This window comes from Taudactylus pleione, unplaced genomic scaffold, assembly GCF_031769625.1.
Source record: "Taudactylus pleione unplaced genomic scaffold, aTauple2 ptg000556l, whole genome shotgun sequence".
NCBI lineage: Eukaryota > Metazoa > Chordata > Amphibia > Anura > Myobatrachidae > Taudactylus > Taudactylus pleione.
The window spans coordinates 15,473,688-15,488,809 of record NW_028284958.1 but is presented as its reverse complement, the minus strand read 5'-3'; the positions used below and the strand labels follow the sequence as shown (position 1 = coordinate 15,488,809).

General features: G+C 47.6%; 1 protein-coding gene across 1 annotated transcript in view; it reads right to left on the bottom strand.

Moving 5' to 3' along the window:
• Positions 1–1,213: 1,213 nt before the first annotated feature.
• ARRDC4 (arrestin domain containing 4) overlaps positions 1,214–15,122 on the bottom strand; it is a 56,914-nt gene continuing 43,005 nt past the window's right edge. The window contains exons 5-8 of the mRNA XM_088452861.1: positions 14,492–14,748; positions 13,297–13,459; positions 4,781–4,935; positions 1,214–3,524 (exon numbers count right to left, since the gene is read on the bottom strand). Of these exons, the coding sequence (XP_088308987.1) occupies positions 3,465–3,524; positions 4,781–4,935; positions 13,297–13,459; positions 14,492–14,748 (635 nt within the window). The 3' untranslated portion in view covers positions 1,214–3,464. The remainder of the gene's footprint in view (positions 3,525–4,780; positions 4,936–13,296; positions 13,460–14,491; positions 14,749–15,122) is intronic.

Below are 15,122 nucleotides of genomic sequence, written 5' to 3'. Positions count from 1 at the left end.
CTTTGCCGCTGCCGGCATTGGCAAGTGTATATGCCCTTGCCGATGCCAGCACCCTGCCGGGTTCCTTCACTAACGAGGTCGGTAGACACTAGACATTGTCAAGTGTGTACCGGACTTTAGTTTGATAATAAGCCCACCCAATCATTACAGACGATCTCATGCACAAGAGTGTTCCAGCCATTGGGGAACTGCTGTATTCGGTGATCACATGGAAGTACCATTTTGGGTTTAGTCAACAACGCTATTAATTTGAGATAGCATGGCTGAACAGAACATAGGGCCAAATGTAATAGGTAGTCAGTTTTAGTAAATGGCGAGTTTGGTGCTAAACTCGCCATTTTTCACAACTCTCCAATGTAATAGGGTGTCTGTTCACTAAAACTCGCATTTTTCTGAGTTACTAAAACTCTCTATTCTCAAACTCGCATCCAGATGTTTTCACATTGAAACAATCAACTCGCCCAATGTAATAGAGTGTCTGTTTCAGACTCGCAAAAAAAAGATTACCAAAAGTCCCCAAATAATAGACCTGCTTCAGGCTAGCGAGTACATCCTGAGCAGGTCAGATTAACACAGAAACATGCACATATCCATGAGATATGTACATGTTTCTGTGTGTACTTATGTAAAATGTGTTTAAATAAAAAAAAATGACGTGCACCCCCTCCCCAAAAGCATAACCAGCCCCGGGCTTTATAAAGCCTGTTCTGGTTCTAAAAATACAGGGGCCAAAATGCGTAGGGGGCCCCTGTATATTAAGAACCAGCACAGGGCTTTGTTGAGCTGATCCTGGTTCTGGAAAATCAGGGGACAAAACGAGTAGGGGTCCCCTGAAAATTCCTGAACCAGCACCGAACTCTTTCTAGCAGGGGGATAATGCCACAGCCAGGGAAAACCTTTCACCGGTTTCCCCGGCCAAAGCATTATCCCTGACTGCTAGTCAGTCCAGGCCGGGGATCCCTGGGGAGTTGGGTACCCCCCAATAAAGGGGTACCCCTCTCCAGGGCACCCCAGGACTAGACTGATAGCCCGGGGCTATCCCCGGCACCCTAGGGCGGTGGGTGCCGGGTTGATAGTGTAAAGTGAAAGTGTAAAATTAAATTTACCATATTGTCTTTATTTGTAGAACCACAAGTACCAGCAAGCCTCCCCTGCATGCTGGTATTTGGAGAACCACAAATACCAGCATGCGGGGCATTACGGGCCCGCTGGCACTTGTAGTTCCACAACTAAAGAAATACGTAAAAAAACAAACATACAACGTGAAAGTATAATTTTAATAAAACATACATGCACACTCACACTCACACTCACACATACTCACCTATTATCCGAAGTAATCCATAGGGGTGTACCTGAAAAAAAAATCCATACTCACCTCTCCTATGCGTAGATCACGTCCTCTTCTCCAAGTAGGCAATCCAGGGGTTAAAATAAAAAAACGAAAAAAAACCGATCCATGCGGACTGAGCAAAGGTATGTGTGTACACATACCTTTGCTCCGCGTAAATGACCGGGGCACACGTGTGCCCCGTCAGTGCAGGGGCCGCCAGCCAATCAGGGAGCATCTCCGTCGGAGCAGCTCCCTGATTAGCTGAATGCGGCCAGCCTCTGTCTCCCTTAGACGTCTATGGTGAGAAATCCCCATAGCCCGTCTATGGTGAGAGCCGCTACATAGTAACCGCAAGATTAATTGATGTTAATCTTGTGGTTTACATCAATGATACAATGTCGCGAGTCAGTTCTTGCTGCTGCCGTTGCCCCTGTCACACTGTATGACAGGCAGCATGGCAGCGGTAGACTGCTGTAAAAATCGTCTCTTCACACAGTCCCACCCTCTGCTGCTTGCGGGCTGGGCACTGGTTACTTCCTCAAGAAGTCTTCCTGAGTCCTATGAATGGCTGCCTGCTCAGTATGGATGCCCCAGAGTCCCAGAGTTTCCTCTCCTCCTATCCTCTACCCTGTCACTTCCCTGAATATACACTCTTCTATTAAATCTCTTGTGACTGTCCCTAAGGATCTGTCCCCTCACCGCGAGTCTCCGCCCCCTCCTGTCTGTCACTACTCTGACTCTATTCCACTCTACTCACCTCCTGTCCCTAGCCAAGACCCCGCCTCTCACACCGAGACCCCGCCCTCTCTTCTATACCGAGTGTGACTATTCTAATCTATTGCCTCCTGTCCAAGACCCCGCCCCTCACCCAAGACCCTGCCCACTCATATACCCTGTCTGATTTTTCTAATCTTTTCCTCCTGTCCCTTGCCAAGACCCGCCCCCTTGCCCAGAGTCTCCGTCCCTTTCCCAGTCTATTCTTCTGTCTCTGATCTTCATGTTACCTGGAGTTCCGCAGGGAGACGCTTCTTCTTTCTGGACAGGTAAGTGCTAAAGGAGGGACAACATTTTTTAAATGGTATACTTATGCAATAAGATGGGGTGTATTTGTTTTTTACTTGGGTGGGTTAACACTAACTGTGCTGGGGATGGTGTATTAATGTGTGTGCATGGGTGTTATTGTGTTTGTGTGTGTGAGGGGTGTATTCAAAGCTGGGAAAGAGGGCACAAATTTATAGTTGCAGGGGGGCGCCGAACACCCTAGCACCAGCCCTGTGTGTGACAATGGGTGACTGCTGTGTCTGTATGTGTGTGTGATACACTATGCTATTATTGCTATACACATGCATAGTAGCCATATCCATCCAATTTTTCATTTACATTGGATGCAGATTACTGTAATTGTTTTCATTGCTCAGATCACAGTCTGGTAGCAGTAAGGGAGTGGCATTCTGACATTTGCTGCACGGTTTCAGTCTGGCTTTTTATCACCTGAATTTACTCCCATATACTGGCCATGTCCCCTCCCCGTCTGCGCCTTAGTAGAAGTGGGGTGGGGTGGCATGCATTTGCTCCAGGCAGCACAGCTCCATGCTACACCTCTGGCAGCACCGCGTCGTTCCCTGGCTTGCAAAGGGCGGCCCATTTGGTTGGAAGGAGACGTGACAACACAACGTCACATTGTAGTGCGGGCAGGATTGATACCACGGTGGGGGAGACCGGGAGCCGCAGCGGCTGCCATATTCCTGCTCAGTGTGCCTATTTCCTCAGTTTTTAAAAAAAAAAAGCAGTTAGCTGCTTAGAGCAGGCTGTGAAAAAATGCTACGCGCATGTGTGCTGCATCTATTCACTAGAGAGGGGAACTGTGGGCATGCATCCAGTGTGACAAAATGGGGTGTGGTCCGAGGGTATGGCTAGGGGCCCCAGTGCATTGCTTTGCCCAGGGCCCACACTGCTGTTAAGACAGCCCTGGTAATACATTCCCCAAACATTAATTTCACAGTTATGTAAAAGAAGACATGTCTAATGGAGGCTGAACAAAATACAGAAGGTTTAGGATTCCACATTGTTTTTGGCATAACATCAAGTAAGGAAATTAACCTTTTTTTGTTTTTAATTAACTAACAAGTTTTCATCCTTGAGTAAATGTGTCCGTTCTGTCTTCTGTAGTGAGGTTTGGATGTTGGTCTACCTGCGTATGGAAAACGTACAACTGGGTAAAATTATTCATGAAAAAAACTTCACAATGCTTTGAGAATTTTAGATTTGATACAGAAAATTGCAATTTTCCTAAGTAAACTTGTCGCAGATGCCCATACAGTGGGCCTGATTCATACTTGGGAATAAAGAGAGAGATCTCTCTCAACTGATCATCTTGGTGAAACCGTGCTGCACTGCAGGTGGGGCAGATTTTGTAGTGAGATTTTGATTCGGGAGGAATGTTTCCAAACTGATATCTAAATTGTAGAGTAATAATAAAGCTGTGCAGTATTTGTGGGCTACATGCAAAAGCAGCCAGTATTTACCCCACATGTAAAACAATGTATGTATTTACACCCCTTGCATTGCAACATGGTTTGTTCAGGTTTACAGTTGAGAGAGATATCTCACTCTATTCCCAACTCTGAATCAGGCCCTGTATGTCTTTTAAACTGTAGCTAAATTTACATTCCGAAATATATATATTGATTCTTGTGTATAACGTTCATTTAAGGACATGTTATAGGCAAACAGGTCACATGTGCCTCTGGAATGGCACAGAAACGCTGGTAACAGCACCACACCACAGTCATAACATTTAGCACCGCCATCGGGAGGAGTAGTGCAAGGAGAGACTAATGTATTCCTGCTCTATTAATAGTGAACATTGCTTGACATGCTCAATTTTAATCTAAGCTACTCTCCTGCTAACTGTAATCTAGTGATTTTGTCCTGTAATTGGCTGTTAATGCAGGCACAGCTTCTGTAAAGCCCCCGTCCTTGTAAGAAGTGGGCTGGAAATGGAAAACCTACCTCGAATATGTAAATACATTTCACATGGTGAATACATCAGCAGCTAACACCACCCTGTTTTCCATCTCTTTACAAACCAAAAAGATGAATTAAGCAGTATGTGCAAAAAAAACTTACTATGTGGCGCTTTTCAAAGTTGATGAATCTTGGTTTCAGTACAAAACTGGGCTTGTTCCTTTGAAAAGCGCTGCGCAGTAAATTTCGGCCCATGAGTTCTAACTTACTGCTCACACACTTCTCCGTTTTATTTATCAAATGTCTTGTTTAATATTCATATCTCAAATCTAAATTAAAACGGAAGCTGCGGCCTTTAAAAAAAAAAAAAAAAGAAAACTAATTAAAATAGTTTGATATTGAGGTTTGATGATATCTTAAAACTGATACAATATCTAACATTTGTACCTAAATACACCTCAAGCACACATGCACTTTTACCTCTGAATACAGCGGTGGGGGTTGGAACCTGAACTGCTGCATGACATCAAGTGGTGGAAAGTGAAGGCCTTCAGTTAGGTCATCTTGTTCTGTGGCTGATATGGCACTCCATGACAGATCTCCCTCTGACACAATATCAGCATAATTTGGTGGTGCTGGTGATATAAAAAAATGTTAACAGAACACAAATGCAAATCATTTACTGTATATTATAGCGTAGCACAATAATAAAACATTATATATATATATAAAGTGTCCCCATACAGCTAGCCTCAATACACAGTGCGGCGCAAGACGTCTGGCGTGAGTGAGCCGCCAGGTCCCGTGCAACACTGTCTGCGCCGTATGTCTTTTTCAATTGAAAATGCGTCATAATCACAATGCGACTATGACACACCAGGAGATTGCGCTGATTAATTTGATATGCAACACTTATATCTGTGTATATCTGTGTGCCACTGAGTCTGTAAATTAAACACAATGGAACTTGGCGTGGAAAAACGTTGTGGCAGCTGCAATTGAACCACTTCGGATACAGATTCAGACTCAGTCACACACAGATATACAAGTGTCGCTTATCAATTACTCAATGCAGTCTTGGTCACATTTCATTGTGAATAAGATGCATTTTCAGGCAAAAAAAATATGAGATATGATAAGAACTTACCTTTGTTATCTCTATTTCTGCGAAGTCCATAGGGTTCCACAGGATACCTTGGGGTTATGGTGATGACGTCAGGCATCGGGCACCATAGAGTTAAAGTTTTCAGCCTCCCAGGATGCACTAGGGTCCCCCTTCTATACCCCGCCCCCGAGCCAAGGCATCTCAGTTACGTACCAAGCCATAGGCCGGAGGAGAAGGAAGAGAGAGAAAAAAGATCTGGACACACACAAGAATCACATTCTCACCAGAGGGAGACGGAAAAACCGGTGACCAGAGTAAAGCCCATCTGCAGCACAGGTGCGACAGAGTGGGAGTCCTGTGGAACCCTATGGACTTCGTAGAAATAGAGATAACAAAGGTAAGTTCTTACCATATCTCATATTTTCTACATCAGGGTCCATAGGGTATCCACAGGATACCTTGGGGATGTCCCAAAGCAGTATCCTTTAAGGGTGGTGACGCTCCTTTGCTGAAAGGAGAATCCGCCGCCCGAAGGAAGCATCCTGAGAGGCAAAGGTGTCAAACGCATAATACCTCACAAAGGTATGGACAGAGGACCACGTGGCAGCCTTGCAGATCTGGACTGCAGAGGCACCACGTCGAGCTGCCCACGAAGGACCCAAAGACCTAGTGGAATGAGCCCTCACAGAGGAAGGAACCGGAAGGCCTTCATGAAGATATGCTTCTGAAATGGCCATACGAATCCAGCCTGCCAAAGTCTGCTTTGAAGCAGGCCAACCCTTTTTACGGAAGCCATAGAGGACAATCAAGGCGACCGACTTCCTAAACGAAGAAGTGCGGTCAACATAAATCCTTAAGGCCCGTACAACATCTAAAGTGGCCTCACCCACGGAAAGGTCAGGTGAGTTAAAAGCCGGCACAACGATTTCCTCGTTGATGTGGAAACTCGAAACAACTTTGGGAAGGAAACCAGGACGAGTGCGCAGCACCCCCCTGTTCCTATGAAAAATCAGAAAAGGGGGTCTACAAGAGAGAGCCCCTAAGTCAGAAACACGTCTGGCCGAAGCAATGGCCAGAAGGAAAATTGTTTTAGCTGTCAGCCATTTAAGGTCCACTGAGCCCAGTGGTTCAAACGGCGGTCCCTGGAGAGCCCTCAGGACCACAGTTAAATCCCAAGGCGCCACCGGTGGAACAAAAGGTGGCTGAATTCGGAGAACACCTTGCATAAAGGTGTGCACATCAGGGATTGCAGCAATCCTACGATGAAACCAGACAGGGCAGACTGTACCTTCAGAGAAGCAAGGCGAAGCCCATGGTCTAGTCCCGCCTGTAGAAAAGCCAACACTCTAGACAGACGAAACTCCCGAGGTGCATAACCTCTCGGCCGACACCACTGGAAGAACGTATGCCACACACGATGGTATATTCTTGCAGAAGAAGCCTTCCGAGCTCTTAGCATAGTCCGTACTACAGAGTTGGAAAACCCCCTGGACCTTAACATGGCCGTCTCAACAGCCACACCGTCAAAGACACCCGAGTCAGGTCCGGGTGAAGACAAGGACCCTGTGACAGAAGGTCCGGTCGTAGCGGCAACCGCAGAGGACTGTCCACGGACAGACCCTGAAGGTCTGAGAACCAGTGCCGCTTGGGCCATGCGGGAGCAATCAACAGGAGCGTCCCTACTTCCTGTTTGAATTTCCGGATTACCCGTGGAAGAAGGGAAAACGGAGGAAAGAGATAAACAAAGCAGAACATCCACTGGACGGACAGAGCATCCACGCCTTTTCGTCTCTTGTGCGAGACCCGTACACCGGCAACTTGTTGTTGTGCCGTGACGCCATGAGGTCGATCTCTGGAAGACCCCACCTGTCCACCAGAAGTTGAAAGACATCCTGGTGCAAAGACCATTCCCCCGGATGAACGTCCTGGCAACTGAGAAAGTCCGCCTCCCAGTTGAGAACTCCCGGGATGAATACTGCTGATATGGCTGGGAGATTGTGCTCCGCCCAGACCAGGATGTGGGACACCTCTACGAGTGCCGCCCGACTTCGGGTTCCTCCTTGCCGATTTATGTAGGCCACGGTGGTGGCGTTGTCCGACTGGTCCTGCACGGGGTGACCTTGGAGAACCCGCTGTGCCTGCTGGAGAGCATTGAAAATGGCGCGGAGTTCCAAGATGGTTATCGGAAGCTCCTTTTCCGCCTGAGTCCATCTGCCCTGCAACAAGTGTGGACCCGTGACAGCTCCCCAGCCCCGAAGGCTGGCGTCCGTTGTCAACAGGACCCAATTCGCCACCCAGAATGGACGGCCCTTGTTGAGATGGGTCGTCTGCAACCACCAGGCTAGGGACAGGCGAACCTCCGGAGTGAGCACCATTGTTTGGGACCTTAGACTCTGAGGCAGTCCATTCCATTGAAACTGGGCATATTCCACCATGTCGAATACTGACACCATGGAGCCCAGTAACCTCATCGCCGAATGCAGAGACACCCGGCGACTCTGCAGACAACTGCGCACCCTCAACTGTAAGGCAGAGATCTTTTCCCCCCGTCACAAAGATCCTTTGCTGTCCGGAGTCCAATAAGGCTCCGAGGTGCAGAATCCACTGAGACGGGATCAGGGTGGACTTCTGCCAGTTTATTAACCAGCCGTGCCGGTGCAGTACCGCAATCGTCAGGTCCAAGTGGCGTAGAAGGAGCTCTGGAGATCCTGCTACCAACAGAAGGTCGTACAGGTAGGGCAACATGCGGACTCCCTGCAGCCGCAGGGAAGCCGTCATGATCGCCAAAACCTTGGTGAACACACGTGGTGCTGTCGCCAGCCCAAAAGGTAACGCCCGGAACTGGAAGTGATCGTTGCGGATTGCAAACCTGAGGAACTGTTGATGGCGTAAAAGAATAGGGACATGCAGGTAAGCGTCCTGTATGTCCAACGACACCATGTAATCCCCAGATTCCAGCGCCAGAATGATGGACCGTAGGGTCTCCATCCGAAACCGCGGCACCCGCAAAGACTTGTTGAGTGCTTTGAGGTTGAGGATCGGACGGTACGACCCATTGGGTTTCTGCACCAAAAACAGATTGGAATAGAAACCCTGGCCCCTCTGGGAGAATGGAACAGGCCTGGAGCATAGTGTGCAAAACCTTCCGCAGTTCCATGGCTTTGTTCCGGTCTGATGGAAGACCCGTGGTGAAGAATCGGGATGGGGGCCTGTGCCGGAAGGAGAGGGCATACCCGTGAGAAACCACCTCGTGAACACAAGTGTCTGTCGTGGTAACCGACCAACACTGGGTGAACTGCAGCAGACGGCCTCCCACTTTGGGATCCCCCAAAGGGAGGCATGGACCATCAGGCTGCAGGCTTGTCATCTGGCTTAGGGGCTGGACGTCTGGTACTCCAGGCCTGTTTCCGGGGCTTGGCCGATTTTTTGGGGCCAGCCTGTCGGGGAAAAGACTGTGCCTTAGGCCTACCCTGGGCCCTGTAAGGCCGAAAGGACGACGTACCTGAACTGGAAGGAACCGCAGCAGACGGGAGACATGCCGATTTGGCTGCCGCCAGCGTGGCTACAATTTTGTCCAGATCCGGACCAAATAGGACTTCTCCATTAAAAGGCAAAGCTTCCAAGCCCTTCTTGGAATCAGCATCCGTCTTCCAAGATCGCAACCATAAGGTGCGACTAGCAGCTTCAGCTGCCGAAGAAATCCGAGAAGTCAGGGTACTGATATCCAAGGCCGCTTCATTGATATAAGTGGCCGAATCTCGGAGATTGCCTATCAACTCGGTCTGTTCAGCCGAACAGTCGGAATCCAAAGACTCCTCCAAACTATCAGCCCAGCGCTCCATAGCTCTGGCTACCCAACAAATGGCCATAGACGGCCTGGCTGCCCCCCCCCCCCCCGCAAGGGAATAAACAGACTTTAGGCAGATCTCCACCTTACGGTCCGTAGCATCCTTCAAGGAGGACATGGAGGGCATGGGCAATGTGGCACTTCAGACTAGGCGTGTCACATAAGAATCCACCTGTGGGGGGGTTTCCCACTTAGAAAAATAATTGTCCGCAAACGGATAAGCCACCGCCAAGCGTCTCTGAGGCTGATACCGTTTGCCAGGGTGTTTCCAAGCCTCCTCTAAATGGTCTACTAACTGACCCGAAAGAGGAAACACTGTGGCATCACCCTTAATATCCTTAAAAAAGGCATATTTTGACTTGGACACCAGAGGATCTTCATCCTCAATCACTAAAGCCGTGCGGACTGCCCGAATAAGTCCAGGAATATAAACCTTGGACTTAGCGTCCGACTTTTTAGAACGGAGAGGTTCTTGGTCAGAAATATCCAGAATCTCCCCATCATCGGACGTCACGTCGTCATCCTCATAAGGAGCGGACAGAGGGCCTGATTCAGAGCCGGACGCTATTTGCGCTCGCTCGTTCAGAAAAAGGGGCCGGCTATTTAAATTGAGCGCTCGCTCTTTGCGGTCTGTTCACGCCTCTATGTCTGAGCGAGCGAACGAAACATGCGCTCGCTATTTTGTAAAAACGCCCCCTGGCCGCTCGCATCCTACGTCATCTCCGCTATTTATAAGATTAATCGAGTACATCGAAAGGCGTCTGAACTGCTCGCAGTGCTTGTGGTTGGATTTTCCTACCGCAATCATGTGAACAGTTCAGGCTAAGAAACAACCAAGTGACGTGGTCGATGATGCTGCTTTGTTAATTATGCACACCCTTAAAACGCCCGTTATGACCGGTTGGCACGCCTGCGTTCGGATCTCAACTCCCCGTTTTCAAGCACCTTCCCCTGTTACCACCCACAAACGCCTCATCCTGTCACTCAAATTAGCAGGCACTCGCTATTTTGCAAGCGCTCGATTTTCCGACCGCAATGACTGATTGGCGCATGCGCATTACTACCCATACGCATGTGCAGTTGTGCGAACATCGCTCGGAGCGAACGAGCGGCCGCTTATGAGCGGCTCTGAATCAGGCACAGAGACGCCACCAGCCGCTTATGTGGCCTCAACACGGACTCCCCTTGTAACACGTCCGACAAATGCTGTACAGAACTTGTCAGTGAATTAACCCACGCAGGCTCCTGAGAGACCTGAGGAGAGGAAATAGGGAGACTGTGGGGTACCATCAATTGTCTCTGGAAACCCTGCATGGGTGACGACACCACTGACTGCTGACACAATCCCATCTGTGGGAACGCAGGCTGCGGAGCTAACTGTCCCACGAGGGTTGTAAGCGCTTTGGCGAAACAAGCCCAGGGCGGCTCCTGTACCGGAGCCGTGACAGTAATTGGCCGCGCCAATAAATAACACTGTCGCGTTACCCTCCCCCTCCGCTATTGGTACCTTGCATGTAGTACAAATAAGCTGGAGAGGAAAGTCACTCTCAGACATGACGGTAAGTATGTGACCCCTCTCACTGATACTTGTTAGTATAGTGGGAGAACCACCCTGCAATCACCGCACCGCAAGGGCTTTAGCAGAAGAAGAGCAGGGACAGTGAAATGGCTGACAGTAGAAAGTGAAAGTACAGGCAGCAGACGCTATCAGAAGTCACATACAATGCAAAGAAATCAATTCCTGCACTATCAGCGCTGATCCTCAACTACGCAGACACAGAGCCTGGTAGGACACAGCGCTGCATACACAGACCTGTAACCAACGGAGGAGAGGTATGCCGGGGGACCCAGACCGCGATGCCACCGATCATCAGCGTCCAGCAGCACTCACCATGCTTCCAGCAAAAGATGGCCACCGAGGAGCAGAGAGGAGGCCGGCCTGGGGGAGGAGCGCTGCCACAGGGCCAGTCAGCAGATGCAGAGAGGGCTATGTGCAGCGGGGGAGGCACCGGCTGTGTACAGGGAAGGCGCGCTCCCCTGGCATGCAATTAACCCCTGGGACACCACAGCGCTACCGCTCAGCCGCGATCCGCTGTCCCAGGGGGGTAGTGGAAGCGCAGGTTAGTTACCTGGCTCCACGCTGCAGCCAGTCCCCAGGGAGCCCCCTGCACGGGGACTCTGGACCATGTACTCAGCAGGGACCCACCGCGGGACCCCGCTGCTTACCGGCTGCCCCCTTGAATCCGGCCATGGTCCCAAACATCTGGGGTCACCGCTAGCAGTGACCCCAGATGCTTACCAGCATCCCCGGATCAGTACCGGTGTTCTGGTACCGGCGGGGGTGTAGGGAAGACAGCATGGACGTTAGCCTTGACTGTCCATGCTGTACTTCCAGATGAGCAGCCACAGCTGCTTGCGAAAAAACTTCAGGGGCTAATCTTATCCCCCCTCTAAACAGGTGCATCCGACTCCGAGCCGGGCACCAACGAAACTGAGATGCCTTGGCTCGGGGGCGGGGTATAGGAGGGGGACCCTAGTGCATCCTGGGAGGCTGAAAACTTTAACTCAACGGTGCCCGATGCCTGACATCATCACCTATACCCCAAGGTATCCTGTGGATACCCTATGAACCCTGATGTAGAAAATGCACAATAAATATATATATACTGTACAGTATTCACAGTGGGATAATTACTGACCCAGTAAAATAGATTTAGCTTACCTGTGCATGATTAAAGACATCGACCAAACGTGGCATATTGGTGGTACTTAAGGAATGGAGTTGAGAAACCTTGGTGTAGGTGAAGAATGCAGATACACTATGTAGACTAAAGTGATTGGACACTGACATTAAATAGATCAATGAGATTTTATTGACATCAGTACTTTGTAGGTCCACCATGTGCAGTGATTACTGTAGACGCCCTTCTTGGTAACCTGTCTACAGGTTCCTAGACAACAGCAGCCGGTTTATTTTGCCATTCCATCTTAAGTACAGTGACTAACTGTGACACTGAAGAAGGCTGAGTTGGCCTAGAACGCACCCGTCGCTCCAATTCCTCCCAGAGGTTCTCAATCCCCTGTATACCAGTCCAGCGTCGCCATGTAAAAATGACAGGTGGCATTGTCGTCCTGATAAAAACATTTGTTGTTCCCATAGAACTGCAAGTGCATGAGCCTCCCTACGAAGTGTTCTTGTCGAAACTGCCATTTTAGTGTCCAATCACTTTTGTCCATATAGTATACAAATAAAAGTGCTGAATCATACAAAAATGAAAATGTAATGTTTGGACATATTGATTGCATTTTAATGTGCCTTTTCTATACTATGGAATCTTGTGTGTTCAATGTGTATAACCTGCAAATATACTCCTGCCCTTTTCAGTACCAACTGATTACCACATCTTCGAACAGAAGTTAATAATGACAGGTGAGTGTGAAAGTTGTTCTCTCCCAAGTGCACCACTATCACCAGTTTTGGAGCCAGGAACTATTCTGTATGAGTCCTAACCATGAGACTGCTACATACAGTGTTTAATACTGAATGGTACATGTTTCTAAGGGATCTATTTACTAAGAAGTGTTAGGAGACAGAGTGAAAAGTGTTAAGAAAGTGATAAGGTGCCAGCCAATCAGCTCCCAACTGTTATATCACAGTCTGTGTTTGCAAAATGACAGTTGGGAGCTGATTGGCTGGCACCTTATCACTTTCTTAACACTTTCTCTCTGTCTCCTAACACTGCTTAGTAAATAGACCCCTAAAACAGAAAGGGAAATCCTGTGAGCACACACTGATGACAGAAGGAAAGGCTATGTAATACAGTAATCCAGGCAAACTGGACTGAATAGTAGCTGGTTTCCTATTTACAAAGAGATCAATATTACATTGTATCTATAGCTGCTGACCACAGAGCCATAACTAGAGATTTTAGTGAGAAAGATCTGGTCATTAATGTGTGAATTAAATCAATTAATCCACTTCAGGGTTTTATGTAAAAAAAAAAAATATATATATATATATATATATTCCAAAATACTTCCTACCTTCTGGTTGATCTGGCAGTCCTAAGGCAAGCCAACTCATGTCCAGTGTAAACTGACTGGCAGCACTTGAGTTCCTGTATATGAATGCATTAAATGGGACTGTGCCAATAACTAGAGGTAGCTCCACCATCAGCTTCTGTGCACCAGGAATATGAATATAAACCTAGGAGGAAAATAATGTAAACATTTTAGACCCAAGTTACTATAACATGAGGGTAAAAGAAGGGATAGAGAAAAGCAATGGGTAGGGAGTGGAAAGATGGGGACTAGGCCATAAGTATGAGCCATAAAACCAGACTTTTTGGAGTTGAGGTATGAGATTAAGTAGTGCTCGAGAGTGGGGTAATATTGAGGCTCCCAGACAATATGATATCTGCCCCCTGTAATTTTGAAGACTGGTGATATACTCCATTTTACAATATAACCATATATGATTTAGTATCTCTTGAGTGGTAGGAGGATTAGATTTTATTTTTCCAATTATGGACACGTTTATTAACATGCCTAAGAGGGGAGAATAGTAGAAAATTAAAAGGATATAAAAAGAATATTTTAATACATTCAACACTAAATATTTAAGATAACCATATTTTGTATTTGTATTATACTAAAGTGTTCTAGTCTGTTTAAATATTAATAGCAACAAAAAATGAAATCCAAAACTTTTAATGGCTTAAGGTGCCCACACACAGAGTGATCTGCATACGATAAGCCGATGTGTACGATTTCCCTTGAAACTCTCCCTGGCAGCTCTGCACACGGTCTGCACACAATTTGGTGTCCAATCTTCATACGATCTCTCCTGCATCCAGACTATCACAGTGCATCGGCTCCTAGATTGTCAGATCTGCCCTACCGCACGGGAGATCTGACGATGCAATGTGCGACCAGCGGGGACGCGCATCGCATCGTGATCGTGAGTGGGGACTCACGATTTACTCAGGTTTTGGCCATATTTTACATGATCTGTCGTTCCAATGTGACGGTATCGGCCAGATCGGGTAAAATATTGCTATGTGTGTGGCCAGCATTAAAGTCTTGAAGAAAGGACCAAATAGTCCTGAAAAATTGCCTTGAAAAGGTATAATGTTCATGCCACTATTAGCTACTGGTAGGCAGGGTACCAGGTTTCAGCCTCACACAATTGTTCAGCACAACTAACCATAGTTTACTTTGTCCATGTGGGTGTACATACCGCCAGTGTATACTCCACATGGATGATGTGGCAGTCCATGATGGTGGGCGTTACTTGAGGTATTTTGAGTGTTTTTCCATTCCATGTTTCAGTGCTTCCAGAGGCAATGTGATTCCCGCGCACGCTGGCCAGCATCTGCCTGTGTGCTTTGGTCTTCCCATGGACTGTGAATGTTTGGGTTTGGTATATAGCAGCTTTGGGAACAACTAACCGTGATGATCCATTTTCTATTTCGGCAAAAATGGGTATGGCTTCCCCTAAAAGGAAGGCAATATACATGAACTAGTCATTAGATAATGTTTGCACCTTGGCTCATACTGCCCACACACGGTTGTCTTCAACCCCCTGATTGGCTAATGTAGGGAGAGATTCATCAAACCTTCTGAAGTGGACAAGTGGAGCAACCAATCAGATTATAGCTATCATTTACCTAGTTCACTCTATAAAAGGATAATGCTGCTATGATTATACCCGTTAATTATAAACGAACAGTGCTATTTTCAGCAAGCAGGAACACAGGTACTGAACCCCTCATTAACTATGATGTAATGTCCTGAGCCAAAATGTATTTTCCATAAGATAAGTGTTACTTTAAAATCTCTTTAAAGTGCTTTCTTTTCTAAATACTGTA